Source organism: Zootoca vivipara, chromosome 2 (assembly GCF_963506605.1).
Source record: "Zootoca vivipara chromosome 2, rZooViv1.1, whole genome shotgun sequence".
NCBI lineage: Eukaryota > Metazoa > Chordata > Lepidosauria > Squamata > Lacertidae > Zootoca > Zootoca vivipara.
This window is the reverse complement of record NC_083277.1, coordinates 49,469,603-49,494,929: the sequence shown is the minus strand read 5'-3', so window position 1 is coordinate 49,494,929 and position 25,327 is coordinate 49,469,603. Positions and strand designations below refer to the sequence as shown.

General features: G+C 41.7%; 2 protein-coding genes across 5 annotated transcripts in view; one reads left to right on the top strand and one right to left on the bottom strand.

The window, feature by feature from the left end:
- Positions 1 to 4,968, bottom strand: part of CENPP (centromere protein P) — a 165,746-nt gene extending 160,778 nt beyond the window's left edge. For both annotated transcript variants that reach the window (XM_035106202.2, XM_035106203.2), the window contains exons 1-3: positions 4,358 to 4,968; positions 2,840 to 2,995; positions 1,553 to 1,716 (exon numbers count right to left, since the gene is read on the bottom strand). In XM_035106202.2, the coding sequence (XP_034962093.1) occupies positions 1,553 to 1,716; positions 2,840 to 2,976 (301 nt within the window). In that variant the 5' untranslated portion in view covers positions 2,977 to 2,995; positions 4,358 to 4,968. The remainder of the gene's footprint in view (positions 1 to 1,552; positions 1,717 to 2,839; positions 2,996 to 4,357) is intronic.
- A 407-nt stretch (positions 4,969 to 5,375) lies between these two features.
- NOL8 (nucleolar protein 8) lies at positions 5,376 to 25,073 on the top strand. 3 transcript variants are annotated; one of them, XM_060271489.1, is made up of 18 exons: positions 5,377 to 5,573; positions 6,942 to 7,137; positions 7,264 to 7,326; positions 8,370 to 8,448; positions 9,157 to 9,304; positions 9,510 to 9,579; positions 10,196 to 10,417; positions 10,454 to 11,949; positions 13,840 to 13,959; positions 14,620 to 14,742; positions 15,626 to 15,710; positions 16,548 to 16,689; positions 18,634 to 18,717; positions 19,176 to 19,462; positions 20,170 to 20,293; positions 20,617 to 20,684; positions 22,564 to 22,646; positions 23,658 to 25,073. In XM_060271489.1, exons 2-18 carry the CDS (start codon positions 6,999 to 7,001, stop codon positions 23,709 to 23,711), a joined length of 3,387 nt encoding a protein of 1,128 aa, XP_060127472.1. In that variant the 5' UTR covers positions 5,377 to 5,573; positions 6,942 to 6,998; the 3' UTR covers positions 23,712 to 25,073. The 3 variants fall into 3 exon arrangements, with proteins under 3 accessions (XP_060127471.1, XP_060127472.1, XP_060127470.1); XM_060271488.1 differs by having other exon boundaries at positions 5,376 to 6,826; positions 10,196 to 11,949; XM_060271487.1 differs by having other exon boundaries at positions 9,510 to 9,580; positions 10,197 to 11,949.
- Positions 25,074 to 25,327: the final 254 nt, after the last annotated feature.

Below are 25,327 nucleotides of genomic sequence, written 5' to 3'. Positions count from 1 at the left end.
TGGGGGGGGGGGCAGGACTGTATTTTTTTAAAAAAGAACGAATTCCTATGCCCCACAAATAACCCAGAGATGCATTTTAAATAAAAGGACACATTCTACTCATGTAAAAACACCAGGCAGGCCCCACAAATAACTCAGAGATGCATTTTAAATAAAAGGACACATACTATTCATGTAAAAACATGCTGATTCCCGGACCTTCCACAGGCCGGATTGAGAAGGCGATTGGGCCGCATCTGGCCCCCGGGCCTTTGTTTGGGGACCCCTGGCTAAGATCAAGTCAAGGTTATGTCCAGCCACATGTACTGGGCCAACAGTGTACTGAGACAGCCCTGTCATTATCATGGAGGCCATGATGTCCAGAGCCCAGCTGCCTGGGGCAGCCTTAGTATGAATACTGAAGTCCCCAATGACCAAGTTTTGAAGAAGCTATTCAACATAATTTTCGAGACTACTCCCACCGGCTTGGTCAGGGAGATTGTAGTACAATGGGATGAACAGTACATTAATAACATCTCTGATCTCTCTCTCTCTCTGGCCCAACAACACATACAATCCCTTGAACCCAGACAATGCACACCAGTCTCCTCCTAGAAAAGGGGATGAAATTTTTATAGACTATGGTGAACCCCTCCCCACCATTCATCTCTCTGAAATGGAATGATGTTGCACCAAACACAGGTGAACACACCTGGGTTAGCAAATCTGTCCAAGCTGTCAAGCTCAAGCTTGATCAAGCTCATCTGTCCAAGTCTGTTATACATACCAAGTCAGCTTGGTGATAGATGTTGTATTCTGGGCAGATCTGGCATTAGTCAGCTCCACCCGTATAACCAGAGTGTTGGCTGACCAGTATCCCCAGATTATAAAATACGTAAGGAAAACCAGAAAAGGGGGGGGGGCTTTCATTTAACTAGCCCTCTTCATCTCCTCTGAAAACTTTCACTCATTTCCATACCTCCACCTATCTGCTATCATGAGGATAAAGGTAAAGGTAAAGGGACCCCTGACCATTAGGTCCAGTCGTGACTGACTCTGGGGTTGCGGCGCTCATCTCGCATTATTGGCCGAGGGAGCCAGCGTACAGCTTCCAGGTCATGTGGCCAGCATGACAAAGCTGCTTCTGGCAAACCAGAGCAGCACATGGAAATGCTGTTTACCTTCCCGCTGTAGCGGTTCCTATTTATCTACTTGCATTTTGACGTGCTTTCGAACTGCTAGGTTGGCAGGAGCTGGGACCAAGCAACGGGAGCTCATCCCGTCACAGGGCTTCGAACCGCCGACCTTCTGATCAGCAAGCCCTAGGCTCAGTGGTTTAACCACAGCGCCACCTGGGTCCCATCATGAGGATATGCAGTCCCAATACATCTTACCGGTATGCAGAATTAAAGACTGTATACAGAAAATGGAAAATACAACTTGAGGATTGGGACAACAGGTCACTCATAAAAACCCCAGATGTAGGATCTCTTCAAATATGATAAGGTATGACATATGACAGAAGCTTATAGAAATTAAGAATGGGTGAGGCATAAAGAGTCAAAATACTTGCCGGTACTTTTCTCCACAGGTTTTCTAGAACAATGTGTGAAGCAAATGCCTGTAAATTTCATCATGAAGAAGAGATCAGACTCTAAGAAGTCAAGCTGAGTTTTTAAGTCTGGAGAAAATTCATAGTGCCTTAAGTCTTCTTGAGATTTTCCTTTAAATGATTTCCTGATAGAAAAAACTTCAGCTGTCAGCAAGAAAATGAGAAGCCTACTTCCAGGATTGACATATTGGCAAATAGCCTAGTTTTTTGTGTAAAGTATTTCAATACACATCTCCCTAGGATTGTTTTACATGGCAGTAAACGTACATTGTGCTGGACTGGCTCAAACTTAATAAACCTGGTCTAATAAGCCATATTTTATTCAATTAATAATGAACTGTGTTATCCAGACACTCCCTTCTCTCTTCCTCTCCTTGCAAGTTTGGCTTTGGCACCGGCATTCTAGATTAAATCTAGGGCTTCCAACAAATCAGAATACTGTATCCTGGTTTCATATTCTGTTTTTTTGTGAGTCCTTAAACTAATGTATTTCTCATCTGGGAAGTCACAAGAAACAGTGGCTTAAGAAACTATCAGTGCCAAAGCTAAATGCATGAGGGGAAGAGGAAGCCTATAGGAACACAAGTTGTTCTTGTTGTAATAAGCCATGAACCAAGATCATTATGTTTAAAATGAGCAAATTGATCATTTTAGTTTTAAATCTAACAAATATGATAATTAGGCAGGTTGTAGACAACAGTAATCACGCCCACCTGTTCTTTACACTGTTGTTAATATTTATTTCCCTTTTCTAACTAATACCATGTGAAAGCACATCTACTGTTGTAACAAAAGCTCATTTCCAGTTTCAAAGCACTAGCTTCCTACCGTAATCATTGCATGTACTGGCTGCCACTAAGATATCTGTAACAGATGGCCTTTTACATTTGAGTAAAAGAAAAAAGTTCAGTTTTACATTGCCTACATATAGGATAGACAATTTTCTACATTACTGTCCAAACCAAACTCAGGACCCTTCAGGGATCAGTCCCAAACTGCACATTACTCAGTTGGCTTTGTTGTTGTTTGTTGTTTAGTCGTGTCCGACTCTTCGTGACCCCATGGACCATAGCACGCCAGGCACTCCTGTCTTCCACTGCCTCCCGCAGTTTGGTCAAACTCATGTTTGTAGCTTCGAGAACACTGTTTGTAACTTTGAGGACATTGTAGCTTCGAGAACAGTTGGCTTTACATATGAATAAACATGGATTGGGCTAATTTGATAGATAGATAGATAGATTTACATACATAGCTTTCATTATCTCCCCATCAGAATAAGCAAAAGATCCATGTAGACTACATTCATATTCTTCTGTTAACATCTTAATTTCTTCTTCCAAAGACTGGATTTCATTTTCATAAATCTTAATATCATTATTATTCATTTTTCACACCCCAGGTCTCCTATAGAAAAGAGAATGAAAACAGCAGTTTGGTAAGTAATGGGTTCCACCTCCCCCCCAAAAAAATTTTTTTTAATGCAATTGAAATTAAGGTTAAATTTTCAAACTTAATAAAAATTATATTTTTTAAAAAAAAATCAAACTTAAGTGGAAAAAGTAACATTTATTCATTGGCTTTCTTATCAGACATTCTGGTAATCACCCCTAAAAGCTTTTTAAGGTTGGCATGATTTTAATTGTTCATCTCTTAATATCTTAATGAAGAAATTAATTTGAAGTAAGTGAATTTGAATTTTTGGGTACAATCCATGTAGCTAGCTCATCTTAGTTGTCAGAAGCAAGAATGAGATTCAACTTAACTATTCCAGAAGTTTATAATATGCAGTTAGAGTGCCTGAACCAAATGTAAGATGTCCTGAATCTCCTCAAGATCACTGTATATATTCTGTGGGGCGGTGGCATAAAATACAGTGCTGTGATCTGATAGTCTAAAATACCAAACCACACAGGCCAAGTACATTTCTTTCTTGTCAGTCTTTGCAAATTTGTCCTTTTTTTTCTTTTGTTCTTTTCTCTAAAGTATCATGAAGGTAGAAATACAGGGCAGAGGAGAGAGCAAAATGTGCTTTTCAACGTATGCACACACATACGTCTAATGGGGGGCAGAGGTGGGCTTCTTTTATGACCACCAAATGGAAGCCCTATTAAGAGTACCAGGCTTCACCAGTGTTTTCATCCCGAAGGGTTTATCTTATGCGGTGCTTTGCTATCACGGCATTACACTGACTAACCCAGGCATCCCCAAACTTCGGCTCTCCAGATGTTTTGGACTACAATTCCCATCATCCCTGACCACTGGTCCTCTTAGCTAGGGATCATGGGAGTTGTAGGCCAAAAAATATGGAGGGCCGCAGTTTGGGGATGCCTGGACTAACCTCACCGTCCCTGCCATCAACTTTGAGGGAGTCTCTTGAGGCTGGATGAAGCGGTCCTCTCAGGCGGCAGAAAGGCAAGAGGCCCCGCCGCCCGACCCTGGAGAAGCTCCGCTTTGCCGCCGGGGAGGCCAGCACGGAAGCTCCCTCCCCTGCAGGGGCAAGAATTTCCCTCAGGGCAGGGGCAAGAACGTCTCACACAGGCCGACCCCGGCGAAGCAGGCGCCTCAGCTGTGGGGCCATTTGGCATGGAGACCCGCCGCGACTACGAAGGGTGGGGAGGGCTAGGCGACAGGGAACGGCACATGCTCAGAGGCACTCTCGCCAAAGGCAACAGGGGCCCCCGTTGTCCAAAGCACCTTCAGCAGCGACTCCCGGCAACTCTCCCCTGGCCCCACCGCCCCGAGGCTGACGTAAGCGCGGCAACGTACCCCTTGCGCCGCAGCGAAAACCGCCCGAGCTCGAGCTCCTCCGACCAGGCATTAGATCTGAACTAACCGCCAAACAAAGCGCGTCTCAGACGCTACCATCCCTTAGAATATGTGGTGGGTGGGAGATAAAAAGGCTATTAAGCTTCGTCATAACCCTGGGGTTGGGTTAGGTCTCCGCACACCCGGCCACCACTCTTTCGAAGAGCCTTGCCGCGAACAGAAAAACATTCCGTGGAAGAGCCCATAGCCCTCTTTTTCACAAACTCCACTACCCTCCGTTTATCCCTCTTAAGGATGTCAGATAGTTCAGTCCAGAAGTCTGTCGAGTATACTTGTCCGGCTGGGAAACAGTGAGCACGTAGAGATAGAAAAAGGGTAGAGCGGTGTAGAGCTCTAAAACGGGAACACGCGCGCAGCATCTGTTTCGGGTTGTTAGGGAGAGGATTGGAGGGAGCGGTTCAGGTGGCCGTTTTCTGTGGCTGGTACCCGAGCTGTGTTTTGTATAGATTTTTTATTGATTCCGGTGGGAAACCGTCCACAGCCACAAAAGGAAATACAGGTAGCTTTCAACGCCCTTCCATTACCAACCTATTTTTTTCCCTTTTCTAAATCAAGAGCTATTTAACAAAGTGATGGTTACTGCAGCGTACCGGTATTCGAATGTTCCTAACTCCACGGACCTGAGCCGATTAAGCCCCATTGAATTCATTGGGCGCTTACCTCTGAGTCAGAAGACATGGTCAGAACTGCACTTAATAACACTGGGCTATGCATTTCAGAGCCATGGCAAGCTTATTTTCCGCCTTACTCCCCTCTGCCACCCCGGGAAAAACAACACCGACTGCAGGGTCGTCACGAAGAGCTGCCCTAGAGGGTGGCTATGTAAGCCTCTCTATCTGGCCGGGGTGAGAGGAGGCAGGCTTGCAGTCACGGTTCCCCTTTATCACAGCTACTCGGGAGTCGTTTGCCGCAACCCAGCTTCCCCCAACACCAGGAATTTGTTTCTCTACTACTTCTGTTGGGGAGAGTGGATGCAATGTGTTTAGTAGCCTCGCGGAACGTGACGCTGTGGAGCGCGCGGCGGAAGTGGATCGAGGGGGAAAGGTGAGCGAGGAGCACCCCGCGGAGACCACGCTGTGAGTAGTGCTGAGTGGCGGCGGGGGGAGAGGGATTCTGACGTCCCAGTGCGGACCCCGAAGTTGCAGGCCCTCCGCGGGTGAGCCCTGAAGCCTCTTCCTTCTCAGTCGGGATTGTTCGTCCTGGGCGTGGGGGAAAGGCAACGGATCTCTTTATATCCCCTTTTTTCAATGGTCTTGATTCCCACTCAGAGCCTGGTGACAGTAGGGAAGGGAAAGTAGCGCAGGGAGAATCCTAGAATTGTGGGGTTGGTAGGGACCCCGAGGGACATCTCTTCCAACCCCCTGCAATGGAGGAATCTCAGCTAAAGTATCCATGACAGATGGCCATCCAAACACTGCTTGAAAATACCCAAGGAAGGACAGCCCACCACTTTATGAGGGAGTCTGTTCCACTGCCGAACAGCTCTTACTGTCAGAAAGTTCTTCCTGAAGTTTAGTTGGAATATCCTTTCTTCGATCCATTCGTCTGGTGCAAGAGAAAACAAGCTGTCTCCATGTGACAGCCCTTTAACTATTTGAAGATGGCTGTTATGTCTCCTTTCATTCTCCTCAGGCAAAGATGATGGGGCCACCTGCCAACTAGCCCTGAACTTAAGCTAGCCCTGTTGGTTTCAGCGAGGTTTACATGAAAGTGTGTTTAAAAGTATGTATGGTACTGCAGTTTGATTCTGATGAGCACATATGCAAAGGATTGCAGGAGAAGTAGGGTTTGAGTTGCAGTGGGGTTCAACATGCTTGAGTTTTTTAAAGTTCTTAAGTGAAACAGTGACAGCTGTGTTGTGCTTCTCTTTTCCTTTAACCTGTGCTAAATGGATCAAAACATTAGAATGAGTTGTGTGTTACCCTTATAAAACCAGAAGTGTATCCCTTTGAGGGGAAGCCACTTCAAAGCAGGCTCAGTGGCTTGCAGTCAGGATTTTAAACCTCTAAGCCAGGCATCCCCAAACTTCGGCCCTCCAGATGTTTTGGACTACAATTTCCATCTTCCCAGACCACTGGTCCTGTTAGCTTGGGATCATGGGAGTTGTAGGCCAAAACATCTGGAGGGCCGCAGTTTGGGGATGCCTGCTCTAAGCCTTTGAGTTTCTTAAGCCCTTTGAGCACTGTTCAGTATGTGGCTGTATTTGTCTTAAAATTTTAATTTGCTTTAAAGTTTATACTTTGCTTTTCAAATTGTCAAGGCAGGCAGATATTGCTTTCTCCAGTGGGAGTGTCCCATGAGTGGAGTTCTGCTCATGGGAACTCTGGAACCAACTCCTATTCTAACAACAACAACAACAACAACAACAACGAAAATAGAGTCCACAAACTGAACAAAACAGCATTGAAGGTGGTTTGTTTCCTATCCGTGGTCTGGAATGTGCTCTCCTTAATTGATTTCATATTTGAAACCCTTTTGATGACAAAATATACATTCCGAGTGTTAAATACCTGTTATTTTACAGAAAAGTTAAAACTGAAAAGACCCATGGTAGATCAGGACGTTTGCTGAATTTCTGAATATGGAGGAAGCACCAGTTATAAAGAGACTATATGTTGGTGGACTTGGCCATACAATTTCTGAAACTGAACTGCAGGAAAGATTTGGCAAGTTTGGAAATGTGACAGAGACAGAAATTGTGACCCGGAAAGATGAAAAAGGTAATATATTTAAACTCTTTAAAGTTTAAACTCTTTAAAGTCACAACTGATCTGCAATAACAACCCTTATGCTGCAGTTTTTAAATTGTGCCTTTTTGGAGTAAACATAGTCTCATTCTTCAACAGGGAACCCTACAAAGACATTTGCCTATATCAACATCACCCTTTCAGAAAAAGAACTTAAAAAATGTAAGTACGTGACCTATAGGTGTATTTTTTTGACAGTGCAATGTTCTATGTTTTAAGCATCTGCCAAATGCTAGAAGCAAAACCAGCTTATGACACTGAAATCTGTGTCTAGCAGAAATGTTGAAATTCACAGCTATTTTAACTCTTAACTTTTCTGTTCACCTTTAATCAATTTAATTTTTTGGCAAACCACTTGTAAAAATGCAAGTACTTGTGTGTATCCTTGTAATACTGATAAACTCTACTATCGTCCCACAGGTAGCTACTATTGGAGCGCTTTGAAACAAACCTTTGAATAAAAACAATTACACATCTTATTCATAGACACTTATTCTTTGTGGCATTTGTCTATCCTTATGATCATAGTTGCACTGAATTCCTTACTGATGTGTTCTCCTTCTATCAGTATTGGTCGCCAAGCATTCAAGTTTTTCCTCTGTCACTTAACTCCTCTAGAACTTCTCCAACCTTGACTATCAAGCTATCCTTCCATTCTTTCCCATCATTCAGGTGCAAGAATATTGCCAATGTGTTTGAATAGTGCTTCAACCTATGTTCCTCAGTTCCCATATTCACCTTGTCTCTTCTAGACCAGCCTGGAGCCCTCCTGATGTTGTTAGACTCCAACTTCTACCAGCCCTAGCCAGTACAGGCAGTGGTCAGAGTTGATGGGAGTTGTGGTCCAACACATTTGGAGGGCTCCAGGTTGGGGGAGGCTGCACTAGAGCACATTGGCTCTTGCATGTTTCCTTGATCAATGGTACTTGAGATAAGTTCTGCCCTGGGCTCCTTTGGGAGGGAAGGTGGGGTAGAAATGAAATAATGAAACAAATACTTTAAAATGAGGGTAGTGGGGCTTTGGCCCTCTAGATATTGATGGACCACACAATTGCTATCATCCCTGTTGTTCAGGGTGGGTTGAGCTGATGTAAGTTGTAGTCCAACAATGCCTGGTTCCCCACCCCTACTTTAGAAGTTGTTGAGGAGAATTGCTTAGCATACTGGATGAGTTAATAATTCTGTTTCTATTTCTTTTCACAAAGGTGTATCTGCTTTAAATAAGACAAAATGGAAAGGTGGGACGCTACAAATAGAATTGGCCAAAGAGAGCTTTTTGCATAGGTAATATTTAATATTTTACAAACAGCTTTCAGTGAAAATGTTGGATGAGTCATCAGATGATTTTCAGTGATTCTTCATTATATAAGTGAACCTTACTCTCACAACAGAAATGAATATGCATTGAATATATATTGTTTTTTCCTAGTGGATGCTGATTAATTAGTATTTGGGATGCACTATAATCAGGGGCGAATGGTGCCACTTGGTTGCTCCACAGACGCCATGACGTCATGACGCACGCGCCAGGACGAATGCGCATGTCCGCACGTGCGCAGTCCGTTCGGGTTGGCGCTGCTGCTCTGCTCAGCCGGCGTGCTCTGAAGCAGAGCGTGCTATGGAGCAGTTTGCCGCTGCCGCCACACGGCAACCCTCTCCATATCGCGCTCTGCTTCTTCCTGCTTGGGAGGAGGAGGCCAGGGGCAGGCCAGGGGCCGGGGCGCTGCCCCTGCGCAATGCCCCCACCAGACTGGAGCTAGGGGTGGCCCACCCCCTACACTTCTCCCTTGCTACGCACCTGACTATAATGTAGAATGTGATCTTTCATTTGTGTGGAGGGAGGAATTTGCATGAACTGAAACTAGTAGGACGTTTACAGTGTCTGTAAGTAGAAGCACCCATCTTGAAAGTTTACAAGACCTGTGTTCTCTTTTCTTTTCTTTTCTTTTCTTTTCTTTTAATCTGGAAAACTAATTATATGCTGCTATGTAGACTGGCACGAGAGCGTCAAGAGGCAAGTATAAAGAAGGAAAAGCCAGGGGGAAATGGCATGACAGATGTCTTAGAATCTATGAAGAAATCTGGATTTACAGATTTTCACATGAAAGCAGTACCAGGAACAGAAGTACCAAATCACAAGGTATGGTGAATTCAATGGCAGACATAAAATTTGAATGCCTAACTAGGGATAACCAACATGGTGCCCTCCAGATGTTCCATGGACTACAGCATCTGGAAGGCTTCAACAAGCTTAGACAGCTGTTTACCATTTTGTTTAAATGCTGCTTTGTAATTGTATTCATTTCCCCCAAAAAATAATGGTGTATTTTCTTTTACTTTAATAGGACTGGGTTGTTGGCAAATTCGGCAGAGTTTTACCAATCCTCCATCTTAAAGGTCAACACAGAAGTAAGATATCCTTTCCTAAAGGCTGGGTAGATCTTAAAGGGCCTTCTTGGTAGTGGTGCCTGCCCTGTGGAACGCCCTCCCATCAGATGTTAAGGAAATAAGCAGCTATTCTATTTTTAAAAGACATCTGAAGGCAGCTCTGTTTAGGGAAGCTTTTAATATTTAATGCTGTATTGTTTTTAACACTCGATTGGGAACCGCCCAGAGTGGCTGGGGAAACTCAGCCAGATGGGTGGGGTATAAATAATAAATTATTATAATTATTATAAATGGAGGCAGGTTAACATTAACTGGTTATTAACACTGTCTACAATGTGATAATCTTCTTGCCTAGAATAAAAGAAGCCAAACAAGAACAATCCATTGAAATATTTAATCCATAGTAATGGTAATGAATAATTTTAAGAATGTGACAGTTTTTATAAATGTTTTCTGAACCAAGTTGGACAACATGTAGCCTATGTGCACTCTTCTAATACAGTATGCTTGTTCCCAGGCATTCTTAGAGTGGAGTCATAGTGACACATTAATAAGCATTTTCTTTCCTGCCAGATAGTGTTGCAAACCTATCTATAATTGGTGCAAGAGAACAATTTGTTTTTCCTTAATTCAGGCAATTACACCATAAAATATGACCCCTCCAAATATTGTCACAATCTTAAAAAACTGGATCAAGACCTTACTGAGATGATTCCTATTTCCAAGCTCACGTGGCATTTGGAGGAAGGCGATGACAGCATGAGCCAGAAACGGCAAGGGCACTTTCCTGCATATAAGCCACCTAAAAAGAAAATGAGGGTGCAGGACGGGGACAGTGTGAGACGGACAGAATTGCATTCATATGGTCAGTTTTCATCAAAAACAACAAGCATGGCCGCAGGCAAACTAATTCAAAGCAGCACACCCAAGACCAAAGGGCAAAGTAAAGAGCACTCAGCGCATCAGAAGCTTGGAACTGCTTCAACACCTTGCAGGCATAGAAACCATCTGTCTGAAAGTGATATTGATTCTGAAGAGGAAATTCGAGCCATAATAGAAAGGGAGAGAGAAGTGCGTCAAGATAATCCTGATATTGAGCAGGAAGAGAATATGGAAGTTGTCAGAGAGGATTTCGAGCTGAAATATCGCACTCATTGGTCCTTACAGAAAGCACAAGATGCCAAGCAAGCGCACACCGGGTGTAATGGGGAGCTGAGGACCACTGACAATCAGTCTGGTTATGATTCGGCTGACACTGATGAAATTATAGCTGTGACTAGAACACCAAATAATGAGAAGAAGGAAGCGCCAAAGGAATCTAAGGCAGACACGCTGGGAAAGGATGAGAAGCCTAAGATGCATGCTACAAATTCCGGATCTTGTTTCTCAAATGGTTTAATATTGGATAAACCAAAAAGGGGAGGGAGAGCAAAGCCTGAGAAAGCATCAGATTCTAAGGCTGAACAGAACAGCATCACTAATAAGTGCAAGGCTGGGGACAGTGAAAGTTCCGTTTCAGATCTTGACACAAGTGAGCCTGAAGGGGATGAAGATTACAAAAGGATGATGCAGGGTTGTTACCGGCTAGATCTTACATTAGAAGAATTGGAAAGATTAGCCAGTGAAAATACCAAAGCTATAGATAAAGATACTGCAAGTAACCCAAATGACACTCCGTGTAAAAGTACTGAATTTCCAGTTAACAGTACTGGCAATATTGCAAAGAAATCCAAAGAGATCACTACCCGGAAAAAAGGCATTTCTCCTGAAGAGATAATTTCTGCCATTTTAGAAGGAGGAAGTTCCGATGAAGAGAATCCGAAGAGAAAGAAGTTGAATTTGAAAGTTCCGCCTTTCAGAGGAATAGGGTCATTAAGTCGAGAGCTGACTAAGGGAGAGTTGGGCACACAGGACAGTCAAGATAACCAGACTTCTTCCGACCTTGTTGATCCGGAAGCTTCCAAAAGGGTTTCACAGTACTCCGGCTCTGCAAGCAAAAAACCTAACTGCAAATCGTTAAAAGAAAATAGCACAGACTCTCTCGGAGCTTGTATTCTAAAATCAGGGGAAGATTCTGACTACAGTAAACTCCGTGCAAAAAGTAGTGAGGTGGAAAGCAGTGGTGTGAGTGTTCTATCTGAAAGAAAGAACTCAAAAAATCTGAAATCTATTGGCAAGGAAACAAAGATCGAGACGAGCATTAAAGGTTCCAGTTTTGCACACTGTAAGAACATGAGAAGCGAAGAGCCTGCCCTGGATTCTGCCAAAGCTACAAGCATGTCTGATAAAAAGGAAAAACAGCTGCAGGATAATGAAAAAAGGTTGACTGCTCTACAGGAGAGGCAAAAAGAACGAGAACTGCAGAAGAAACTTATTCAGGGAGCGTTAACCAGTCTGGTAGTTTTTATGTTTATATTTTGATTATGATGGGAGAAATTATGATATTATTGGGGTGGAACTTGGGAAGGGGGGTAGTGGTTGAAAAATGATTCCTGCAAGTGGTCATAAAACCTTGAATTCCACAATTTAATAATTATGCCTTAGAAAAACAAAAAGAAATAGTCATATTAATAAATAATAATATGAAACAACATCTACCACTACTAGGGAGCTGCCATTGATAACATTACATCAATGGTATTTGACACCAAGAAAGTTATCCATGATAAACCGCAATCTTTTCCCTATATGTTGGAGAAGCTGTGACATGGTCAGTAGGTATAAGTGTTTTGAAAACTGATAGGCCAGGAGGTCAGTGAGATCACTGATCAATGGATACAGCCATCTCTGACTTGTTAATGATTTTGGATAAAAATTTAGATCATATTCCTGTTGTCATTTATTCATCTGTGTGAGCAGTCGTAGCTCAAAACTGGAAGACACTGCAGAATGTAAATATTGGCCCACGGTATCAAAAGATTTGGTAGTGTGCTCTTTCAGAGAAATTAACAAAAAAATTAAGAGCAACCAGCGGACAGAAAAGAAAGGACCCATTTGAGAAAATACAGAAAGTGTTTACTATCCAAGTGTAAAAGGTAATTCCTCCCCTCCCCCCAATAAATACTGAACAGTGGGTACAGTACCTTGGTTTACAACCATAATCTGTTCTAGAGGTCCGTTTGTAAACCAAAACAGGTTGTAACCCAAGGCATGCTTTCGCCAATGGGGCCTCCAAAAAAAAAAAATTGTTCGTAATCCCAAAAAAGGGTTGTAATCACAAAAAAGCTTGCAATCTAGGACACGCACTTCCGGGTTTGACCTGTTTGTAATCCAAAACGTATGCAAACCAGACTATTTGCAAACCAAGGTAACACTGTATACACACTCTCAACTGTGGACCTTTTGAGTTATTTCTTCATTTTGAAACCCAATAAAGAAAAACCCTGCAGAGAAAACCCTGTAAAGAAAAACATAAATGAGAAAGAAAGTACTGTATTGGCTTGATTATAAGCCTCACTTTTGTTCCAAATTCCAACCATGAAAAGTTAAAGTGCGGCTTAAATTCGCAACCTTACAAAAATAGGCTTTTACGCTATCGCTGCTGAAACAGAAATACGGTAAAACGAAATCAAAAAAAGTTTTATTGCTGATTTGCGAGCTTGAGACTGTTCATTCGCCATTTGCGGGTATAAGTGCCTGCGGAATTGTAGCAATTGAATAGCGATTTGCGATTTTAGCGATTGTACGGTAACTTTTGCGGGCTTCCAAGATCAAAGGCTTAAATTGGCAGGGAGTTACAATCCTACCAACCGCAGCGATTTTCAGCCTGTAACCCAGTTTTAAGAGAGCGGCTAATATTCGGGTATTGTCTCTTCCTCTTCCCCCCGCCCCAATGAATTTTAAACGTGCAGTTTATTTGCGGGTGTGGCTTATATTTGGGCCAATAATTCAGATTATCAGTATGTATAGTTGTTGAGCTGTCTTAAGCTTGTTAACTTACACATTCCATCTGTTTAGTTTGTTTTATTTTTGATTTGTATCTTCAGAAAAGTTTAATAATATACTGTATTTATTCCTCTATTAAATGTCACTCTGTTAGATTCTCTTGGAGGTCTAGGTGGACATCTAATCTGATAGCTCAACTGTCCCTGTTCCCAGTTGGTTCAACAATGGTCACATTTCGCACCCCAGCGCCACTTCAGATTAAGTCCAGAGTCACCACCACTCTGGTTGGCTCCATGTCCAACTGCTCTAGATATGTGCAAGTTTTTGTTTTGTTCCCCTGTTGAATATTTTGTGTACTGCTAATGTTTCATCTTCATAATTATTCACTCTCTGGTTTTGTAGGAAACTCAGTCGGCAAATAAACAGAAGCACATAGTATTTGATTCAGAGGATGAATCTGAAAATAAAGATGAAGTACAAGAAAGCATGAAAGGAGGGTCTTCAGGACAGCTGCTGGGAAAAGTGAGAGGACTACAAAATTCAGCTGTATTCATAGCGATTGCTATAAAACTTTAAACATGCATTTTGCATGGCCGACAACGGAGAGAAAAATAAGCATACACATGTCTGGGGTGTTTTTTAAAAAGAAAAATGAATGCTTCCACTACTTTCACCCCTGTCCCAGACAAAATTTATTGATTTTTTTCTGAGATACACATCTAAAGCAACAACAATAACTTCTTAAGGATGGTTAATGAGTACAGGTAACCTAGTAGATACTGGACCCAAATAAATAGACATGGTAAAATGTCTGACACTTTCCACTATCCTGAGTAGGAATAGGCAAACCTTTTACAGCTCGCCTTGGAATAACTCAAATTACAGGAGTTTTTCAGGGGGGAAATCAGAAGAACATCAGTAAGTTTTCTGAATCAATCCAAGGGCTTGGAAACAGTCTTTCTACCTGACTCTTGTAATGTAATAGAGTGGCTTCCTCCATTCATTTGAATTGGAATGGGTAAATGAGTTGGGGGGGGGGCTTATTCGCCAAACAGTGGCTTATTTGCCATTGTAGTTTCTTCCCGCTCACCCCTGGAAAAACTAGGGGAATACTTGCTAAAGCATTAGGAATTGTTTTTAGAATTAACTGATTAAGATCCTGTATTTGTTACTCTGCCCAAGGAATTTACTACTAAAACCTCTGGAAAGTTGTTTGAGAGCAGTGATGACGAATCAGAAACAACAGATGAAGAAGATGACAGATTCAAAATCAAACCTCACTTTGAGGGTAAAGCTGGAGAGAAGGTTAGTAAATATACTTAAGGCATTTTTTTTTTTTAGCTTCCTCGTGTTTTCTCATTACTTAACATTATCCTAAGCATATTCTGAAACGGTTCCAAAATGTGAATCAGCCCTTTATAGGTATAAATATTGTTCTTTTCATGACTTTTTAATCCTAAGAAATAGCAATATTTTCCTGACATTCTAATACGTCTCTGACAATAAATGGCATTTCTGTCCCTTCATGTTTGCTAATCTGCCTCATCTCTGCTGTAATGGGATGCTTATAAACACTTCGTTTAGCTTGCACATAACATTAAGCCCAACATTTTTGGCTTAGCATGGGCAAGCAAACAGTGCAGTGCATGTTTAGAAAACCATTCCACTCCGTTCTTCCCCTGGTTCTGCTGCTGCCACACTACTGAGAGATAAGCTATGGTTTGGTTTAGTGTTGCATGCAAACTCAGGCTTGCTTCAAGTCTTAAGCTGATTTGTTCTTGCGTTACCACTGGTGGGTTTTGTGGGGGGGGGGGGGGAGAGAAACCACAAGCCCTGTTTTGGATGTAACACTAAGGCAAACTGCAGCTTAGTTCCCCATAGCGCAGCAGTAGTAGGTAAGAGGGAGAAGTGAAGCAACCACAGTTTTAAAAAATGTCCACCAGCATGTTTATTCATGCTAAGTCATAATGTGTGTGTGTGTGTGTGTACACAGAATAACGGTTATCATTATAACCACATAGCAATTATTGAACGTAGAAACTGCGGGAGGCAGTGGAAGACAGGAGTGCCTGGCGTGCTCTGGTCCATGGGGTCACGAAGAGTCGGACACGACTAAACAACAACAGAATGAACATCTGCTGTAAACCAGTAAGAATGAATACCAACTTTCTGTTTGCTGTTGTTTCAGCTTATGCATTTACAGTCACGATTTGGAACAGATGAAAGATTTCGTATGGATGCTCGCTTCCTTGAAAGTGACAGTGAACAAGAAGGTTAGGTGCTTTCCTATTGATTGCTCTAGAGAAAACTTCATTAAAATAATTTTATATGCTGTAACCTTGTAATATTTATTGTTTCTTCTTTACTACTGCTCACCTTAAATGGTTTAAAAGGCAATTAACGAACACTGTGCCTGTGGCCATAGTGATATGGAAAAAGGGAAAAGTAATATACTACAGTTGTATAGGAATAGTCTTCACTGCCACCTGCAATCCTTTGAAAATTTGCCATGTCTGACAGAATATCAATAGAGCTACATCTACACCATGGGTCAACAAACATTTTCAGCAGGGGGCTGGTCCACTGTCCCTCAGACCTTGTGGAGGGCTGGACTATATTTGGGGGGGATGATGATGAATGAATTCCTATGACCCACAAATAACCCAGAGATGCATTTTAAATAAAAGGGCATGTTCTACTCATGTAAAAACATGCTGATTCCCGGACTGTCCGCGGGCCAGATTTAGAAGGCAATTGGGCCAGATCCGCTTAGTTTGCCTACCCATGATCTACACATTTGGAAGGCAATTTTTTAAGGCTATCATAAGATCATGGATTGCCATGATGTAATAACAGTCTCTTGAGGTTGGGCAATAACATTGGTTTGTCAGTGATTTGTTAATTCAGACAGCTAGGGTAAACTGTGGATTGCATGGCAGTTTCACACCATTTAATATCATACCATTTGCTAGCCCGCCGCATAGGTTCAGATGTTAAAAACAAACCATGGTTTGGTGTGATGTTTGAATTCAACCAATATCATTTGGTGGTGCTGGCAATTAAGGCTACTCAAAGGCTCCTTTAATTGATGTTCCTTTTTCTCCACTTAGATGAATCAAAAGTGGAAATAGATGAAGAGGAGGAGCTCACTTTAGAAAAAAAGAGAAATCTTGACATCTTGAAAAATCTTCTGAATATTGGTGCAGAACTTTCGAAACCTCGCAAGCAGACAGCAAATGCCAAGAAATTCAAGTATGGGTATTTCTTTTATCAGATGAACTAAGGCTTGTTCTACACATACAGGAGAATGAAATGTTGGGATGCACTACATCTTTTCAGATTGCTGATGGTTCTCCCACATTAATAACTCCCTGAATGCAGAAGGCTATCACCGCAGACCAAGGCCTGAGTAGAACCCTTCAGCCTAAGATGATGGTTTTCTGTTTGTAGGAAGCTTTCTGTATAAGGAAGTGAAGTGAAAACATCCATTTTCCCAGCTTAGAATAGAACTACTGTACTGCTTTCTGCTGCTAAAGAGTGGCTTTTTTCTTCCTATGGAATGTGTAATAATAATAATAATAAATAAATTTATTATTTGTACCCCCGCCCATCTGGCTGGGTTTCCCCAGCCGCTCTGAGCGGCTTCCAACAAAAATTTAAAATACATTAAATACATTAAAATGTCACACATTAAAAACTTCCCTGAACAGGGCTGCCTTCAGATGTTTTCTAACATTTTAACATTAACTCACTAAAATAACGCAAATTTCTCCTATTTGTTAATGTTTTGTAGCCATCTTTGAGGTTGGTTATTATTATTAATTACTTTTATCAGTTATATACAATAAAAAGTATTGAAGTGACTAAGCAATATAAAATGCTACACATAAAAGCAATTTAAAACAAAAACAAAAAAGAAACAATGACTATAAGTATAATATGCTCATCCAGCAACAAATTAACAAGTCTTACCCACCTCACTTAAAGGATGCTCATAGGAGGCAATTAATCCAAGGCCCGAGTAAAGATATCCTGGCATCTAAAAACTGACACTCTCATGCCTTTTTAAGTTACAGGTAGGTAGCCGAGTTGGTCTGGGTCGAAGTAAAATAAAAAAATTCCTTCAGTAGCACCTTAAAGACCAACTAAGTTTTTATTTTGGTATGAGCTTTTCTGAAGAAGTGTGCATGCACACAAAAGCTCATACCAAAATAAAAACTTAGTTGGTCTTTAAGGTGCTACTGAAGGAATTTTTTTGTTTTACTTCGAGCCTTTTTAAGTGATACCATTTTCTGTGTACCATTATGCATTACAGAAATAGTAGAATAGCAGGAGTTCACAGTCATTGCAACAGAGCTTCTAAATAGCTGTATCTAAGAATACTACGACTTTTATGAAGGTTAAAAGTTCATATTATGTTTGTTTCAGGAATATAGGTTAAAAGTCTGCCTGTATTCCACTTGGTTGTAAACTGGTGCCTAATCCTTTTGAATTGGAGCAATCAAATCAAGAATTGGGGTTGTTGAAGGAAATAGAAAGGAGGAGAATGATCAGAAGCAAGTTAGAAAGGAGGCAGGAAGAAGGAATGCTGGGAATCAAAAGAATAAGAAAATTAAGGAGGTGGGAAATACAGGAACAAATAACAGAAGGAAACAATGAAAAGTGAAAACAAGCCCCAAGTGTACAAAGAAGTCAGCATGAGAAGGGGAAGAGAATATACATAAAGGTGGAACTCACACAAGCACACCTGCATCTTTTCCTCTCACACATTTTCCAAAGAGTCACTGGATGTTTTTGGAGAATTCAGGTCAGTCTCCACAGCTCTGTGGGCACTTGCTGTAGGTGAGAGAGAACCTGCAGATAGACAGGCCTTTGATACACCAAACTGAGGCCTTGGAATATTGGTTTAAGCACATGTACTTTTAGAAAAGAGAAGAGACATACTTTAGTCCTAAGTGAATGCCCCAAGTGTACTATGCAGGACTCTCAAGCAGTGCATGTAAGAATAGGCATATATCCAATTCATCTCTGCTAGAACTGCCATAGATCATTGTACAATAAAACAAGCAAGATGTAGTTTTAGCAACAAAATTGTTTATAAATAAATATTGTCATAAAATGGGATCTTGGAGCCATTGGAGGAATTTTAAACTTTGTTCATGACATCTTGATTTACTTGGTTGTTTTCTTTTATAGAGATATGAATACCCTACGCTATGACCCTACAAGGGAAGATCATGCTGTTTTTGAAAGGAAGCCAGAAAACACTGAGAAAGAAAGGTAATTTATTCCACCAACTGCTCATTGCTAGGAATCTGCTAACTTTACAGAAGGTGCAGGATAGACTAGCTGTGATTTCAGAGCTGTCGCTTGCTAATGAACTTGCCTTACAGAAACATCAGACTCCTGCTTTAGATCTTAGAGACTGACAGTGATTTATATAAAAAACCAAGACTGGCCAGTCATCAAATGCTGAAATGGAGCAATGTGCTGCTTCTAAAGATGGGGCATGACTTATGGCAAGTCCCTTGCTATATGAAAACACAGCCAAAGTTAGTGAAGCAATAGTACCAGACTGAGGGCTTTTGCACACTGAACGTTCCAAAGTAAATGGGTTGAGAAAAATGCTACATTCCTATTTACCCTGCTGTAGGCTCTTGACAATATATAAATCACCTGTATATTATTAATCTGTAAAATATGAGACACTAAAATGCACTCACGCTTAATTCCTATAGTAAAGCTAAAAGGAAGAAGCAGAAGGAGGAAGCTCAGAAACTGCCCGAGGTGTCTAAAGAAATCTTTTATGATGTCACTGTGGATTTGAAAGAGATACTTGGATCTACAAAGTGTGATGAGAAAACAGAACAAATACCTTGGGATAAACATGAGGATGTGGAAGAAGCAACTCCAGCTGAGGGAGAGACATTCGTATTCAGTAATGGAACCGACAGAGAAGAGGAAACCAGCGGTTTCAGATTTTCCTTTTTTGGTGCTGAAGAGGAGAGGCTGCCAATGAAAGAAGGTACCAATGCCTGTTCTAAGGCTGCAACTTCAGCATGCAAGCAGAGTGTTACTTAGCTCATGTTCATGGCCTCATAACTTTTGAGAGCTGACAACCATGGAGCACTTCATCGAAGGCTTCCCTTTATGGCGGCTTAGGGATTTGAGCTCGTTCCAAACACTGTGACTCATCTTTTTGATGGGGATGAATCATTAGGAGCCTATTTACACCAGTATTGCAGCATCTGCTTGAGCTACCTGTTTCTTTCTAGGCATAATGCAAGCAGCTAGTGATTACCTCTAGAGCCCTTAACTGTCTGAGCATAGCATAACCAAGAGACTATACCCATCCCTGTGTTCCATTGTGGGTCATTCCATGCCAAATCACCTGGTGCCATGTGCTCTCACAAAAAATAATTGTGGGTAGATACCTATGAGATAACCTCAAATTAATTTTTAAGATTTTTTTGGTCCCAAATTGGATTGTTGGGTACCATTAACCTGTGGGGTGATACACTGTAAGTCTACTAAAATACATCCGTAGAGAGTAAGATAGCTTCTGCGTGCCCACAATCCCATATGTGTATTTGCATGTTGGTCAGCATTCTGAGCGTGACTCCTCTGCATATTGCAGGGAAAGGGTGGGATAGCTTGGGAATGATTTCTTTCAGGTGGAAGTTTCTATGTTGGACTGCTTTCTTCATAAGCTGTCATCCTCTATTCTTTCAGAACCCTATGTAATTGAAACAATAAAGGCTTCAAGGGTTGCATGGCAAGAGGATCCACGTTTTCAGGACAGTAGTTCAGAAGATGATGAGACAGAAGAAGTTGAAAGAGAAGATGTCGAAGAAATGTAGGTGGTCCTTACAAATGATATTTATTGAGAATCCGTAAAGCAGTTGGCTATATAGGCCCCAAATATCAGACATTCCCTAGACCACTCACACAGCCAAGCTTCTCAACCCGTCTAATCTGTGGTGGTTTGCCCCTTCCACTGCATCCCTTTGTGCCATATGCAGGCCCTTCTTGAAACATCTCAATGTTCAGGAAAGGAGGGCAGGGCAAGGTTTTAAAATGTTGCATGTTGCTTTTAAGAATGTATACTTGTTCCTCAAGTTGAACGTGCTATTCATGTGTTCCTTTTGGGGACTAATAATGTTCTTGTTCATTTTTTAGGTCTCCAGCTCTACCACAGACTAATATTAGATTTTTCTTCTTCTCCCGAGATGATGATAGATTAAAAGGTAGGTACAAAGGAAAAGGAAAACAGACTAGTAACAAATGCATGCTTAGCTGTCAGCCCCCCCCCACCCTTTACTGAACCAAGTAAAGAATTCATGGTTGGCATGCAGACCTATTTTCCACAGCCTTGAGTCTATTTAACAATCAGAAGTTCCTGAGGACTCATATTTTGTCTTTAACTTGGAATTGGTGCCCATAGATGTTAAAGTGTTAGGCCATAAATCTCAAGATGGTCTTTGCTAATACTGTCTGACATCCTCCTTTGGGTTGTCACTTGCATACCCAAAGAGTTTCTCTTTCCCGTTTTCTGCTTATTAAGGTTCATATTTATTATGATGTCATCTTCCTTTCTGCTGCCCATATTTTGAACTTTACTTCAAGATAAAGCGTCATGTTATTGGCTATGAACAGGAAAAAGGGCAGGGGGCAGAATTGGGGGTTCAGCAGCAGGTGCACCCTTAATATAGTCAACTGAGGAGGAGATGCAGCTCAAGTTTTTAATGCATCTTTTTAATTTATTTCAGTGGAGCAGCCTGTGAGCCTTTACCTTACACAGTGAATGGGCAGCCTTTGAAAATTAGGCTCATTGTGCTCACAATGGCAAGTGTGAGGAGGCACCAGCCCTCCTCCCATATTTGAAGTTGTAGAAGTGAGCAGGGCTGCCTGCCACTCCAAAATTGGGAGGGAGGCTGGAAGTGATTTGGTAGCACCTGCAGCAGCGTCATAGATGCACCAGGCCAAACCAGCACCCCTTGCCAAAGGCAGCCTTTCCTACAGTGGCGCAAGAAAGGCTGGCAGGTGGGGCATGCTTAGATGGCACTGGGCCCAGTAGTAGCCAAGCTAGCATACTCCCATCTCTGCCAGTCTTTCCCCTGGGAAAGGCTGAGGGTGGGTTTGACACCATTGATGGGAGGGAGCCAGTGACACACGCCCCCCCCCCCGGCATGCTCACTGCCTGCCTTTCCCTCAGGAACAGCCAGCAGGAGAGTGTAGCAACCACTGTCTGAACTCATGCATAGCCCCTTCAAACAGCTGCTCCCAACACACCTTACTCCCATCAGTCCTTCCCTTGGAAAAGGCTTGCCTTAGATGCTACTGTGTGAAGGTGCTCAGAGAAGGCATGGAAGAAAAATAGGAGCTATTGGAGGCTGGGGTAGGGTGCAGGGGTGGTTAAGAGCTTTTAGGGCAGCTGGATATTTCAGTAACCAGCAAAACTACTGTAAAATTACAGACCTCTAAAAACATGGATCATTCTGTCATGCTTTCCATACACATGGTTTTTCCTTGTTTATGCTCTTCTAAGCTTCTGGGTTTTTTAAAAGCTGCTTTTCACGTGCCTGTCAAAGAACATTAAAATATGTCAGTTGGCAGTGAAATTTAGCTTGATTAACACTGAACTCATAAGATGTGGTTTTAAAACAATATGCTTTAGCTTGGGCAGGAGTTGCAATTCCCCCCTCCCCAGACTGTACTTACAGGATGGTGTTAGATTGCGATCTCTCCTCCCTGGTGTTTTTAGTATGTTTTGTTGCTGACAACATGGTTTTTAAAGAACAAGTGCAGTTTTTGGAACGCCATATGGCTGAGAACAGCATGTGATTTTCTCAGGCTGTGGACAGCACAGATAACCTTTTGTCCTTTACAAGTATGTAATTCATGCTTAACATAGCAGGCAATGGAGTGGGAGGGAGGAAATAGGCCACAGCAGCATGTGAATTAGTAAACACTATCATGGCTTCAGCTATCAAAGCCATCAAGCATTTCATCTCAGGCAGGAGTTGGGATCACTGTCTTACAGTGATAACTTCCTCCCTTCGTACTCCTGCTGAATGCAAGATATTTAAAAGAAAATACTGGAGTTCTTCTTTGTGCCTGTTGTAGAGGGTCCAAAGCTGTTCTGTAAATCTTCTAATCTTGATGAAGACAGAGATGATTGGGAAAGTCGACGCCAAACATTACTTGAGGTATGTTGACTGAAGATACTCTATTGGTCGGATTTAGAGATACTTGTGGAAATAACAAGACTCCTGAACCCTTTTTTTGTAAAGTTATTTTCACAAGCTTGGTCATGCAGATCACGTTAACTGCACGCAACTAAAATATGCAGTTGAACTATGACCAATTCATTCAGGGGGCAGGAAACCTGTCCCTGTTGTTGGTGTCAAACAACATGACTAATGGGCATGGATTATAGGAGTTGTAGTCTGTTAATGCTTGGAGGGCCATAGGTTTCCCAGCCATGCCCTGCCCTAGTTCATTGTATATCTGTACTATATTCATGGTTATTATAATTAAAAGGGACGGCGGGTTGAATTCTAATGATTTGTGCAAGCAGAGAGCAAAGTTGCTCTCCCTCTCCCTCTCCCTCTCCTTTCCTCTCCCCCCCCCAAAAAAAAAATGTGCCTAAGATATTTGGGGGAACCCATGGAGTAGATTTGAGAGGGCGGCAGTACAGGGGCAAGGAAAGGGAGGGGAATTCAATTGCACAAGAAGGGCAGGGCTTCAGACAAAGCTCAAGGGCTAGTGGAAAGGGTTTTAGGAGCAAACTAGGTCCACTAGGCTCCAGGTCCAGCTTGCCAGGTCCTTGGCCACTGCTGCACCAATATACATCTGTCGCAATAACATAGCTGTCAAGTTCTCCCTTTTTTTAAGGAAAATTCCCTCATGCTGAATAGGCTTCCTCGCGAGAAAAGGGAAAACTTGACAGCTATGCAATAATCATGGTCACAAAACCCTTCTAGGACCCCTCACGACAATGGACCCGGAAAGCTATCTTAGTGCAGTTTAAACAGAGGTGCTGAATAGCTGTGGTGGATGCCTATCCTAATTTAACCAGGGAAAGAATAAACTTGCATAATACCTACAAATACTTTACAAACAGTTGTCTCTCCCTGTCTGTTATGGAGCAGGCTAGCTGGTGAAACTGACAATATTTAAAATGTTAACTTAGAATAACGAACTCGAAATATTTTCAGGATTGTCGGAAGAAACATAAAGATGCAAGAAGAAAAGTTAAAGCAAAACACTGAATACAGCGGCCCTGCGAAACAACAGTGATACAAAAAACACTGGACGTTCAAAACTGGGATAATGGAAGATGTCTCAAGAAATGCTTCTGCGAGTTATTTGAAAATTGGTGCTGAACACAAAGTGCCATGAAATTTGGGCCTTGCACAGGTTGGGCATCTACTTTATGAAAAGTAGGTTTCTGGTTTGAGAAGAGCCATAAGCTGTAGGCAGATCTCCTTTGATTTGCCTGCATTCATTTACTTACGTGGTTGCAATAATAAAGTAATCCAGAATAAAATATCAACTGGACTATAAGGGTGGAGTCCTACTATGTCTACCACCATTCTTTTGGATGTAAGACTGTATGCCACAAATATTTGGAAGTGGAGTTTTTTCTTATGCATAGCAGAGGGTTGGACTAGATGACCCTCGGGGTCCCTTCCAGCTCTACAATTCTATATACACCAGAAAGTAACATTTGGGAGAGCAGTTCATAGAGCAGGTAGACGTCAGTGTAAATTGATACACTGTCCTAAAACATGCAAGTGTAAGAAACTGGCTAAGGAGCAAATACACAAAGGTTTTAAACCTCTGCAATGTTAGATATTACATTTAAAGTACAAGTGCAATTAAAGTGGCGGGGAAGAATAGGACAAAGGTATTCCATTCAAATTGTACTGGAGCATGTGCTGTTTTCTGATGTGTTCAACGCGCATCAGACAGAGACAAATGACAAAAACCAAACTGCAATTCCATTACTTTACAGGGAGTGAGCCCCCTCCCCTTAAAGTTGGTGTGACTTCCTTGGGATAAACATATTTAGGATTGGCCTACTATATTTCAGTCCAAAACTTTTAAATGTGAGCATTTTCATTGATGGTAGTGTGGGTTGATCACATTTTTAGGCTGAAATCAGTTTCATTGTGTTGGATAAGCAGCTCCCAACTGAAAATAATGCTAAATTATTTGCTGTCTTGCCACATTGGCTGTTTTTATATAACCAAACTTTTAGTTTCTGCTGTAAAATAAAACTGTAAATTATATTTTTTCCAAAGTGAAAATTGTATCAGTAACATCAAATATGTAAATAATTGTATTTCTAAATAATACAAATTGATAATTTAAAGCATGTGCCTATAACTAGTCATCTCATTGGATTTGTGTGGATGTGCTGTTTTGAGTAATGAACCACCCTGCACAGGAGTTTTCTTTCCCCTGAACATTCATCCCTGGCAAAATCATCATCATCATCATTTTATTTGTATGCCACCTTTCCATAGTTAAAACAATGCTCAAGGTGGCTTACAACATGACAAGATTTATGTAATTACCAACATAACAAAAGTCATAAGCAGTAAATAAAACACATCAAAAAGTACACAACCAAGTGGAAAACAATTTCCACATAAATCATAAAATCTAAAACTAAGAATACAGAATTAATATCAATCACAGTTTAAAATGACATAGATAAAAAATGTTGTTGTTGTTTAGTCGTTTAGTCGTGTCCGACTCTTCGTGACCCCATGGACCATAGCACACCAGGCACTCCTGTCTTCCACTGCCTCCCACAGTTTGGTCAAACTCATGTTGGTAGCTTCAAGAACACTGTCCAACCATCTCGTCCTCTGTCGTC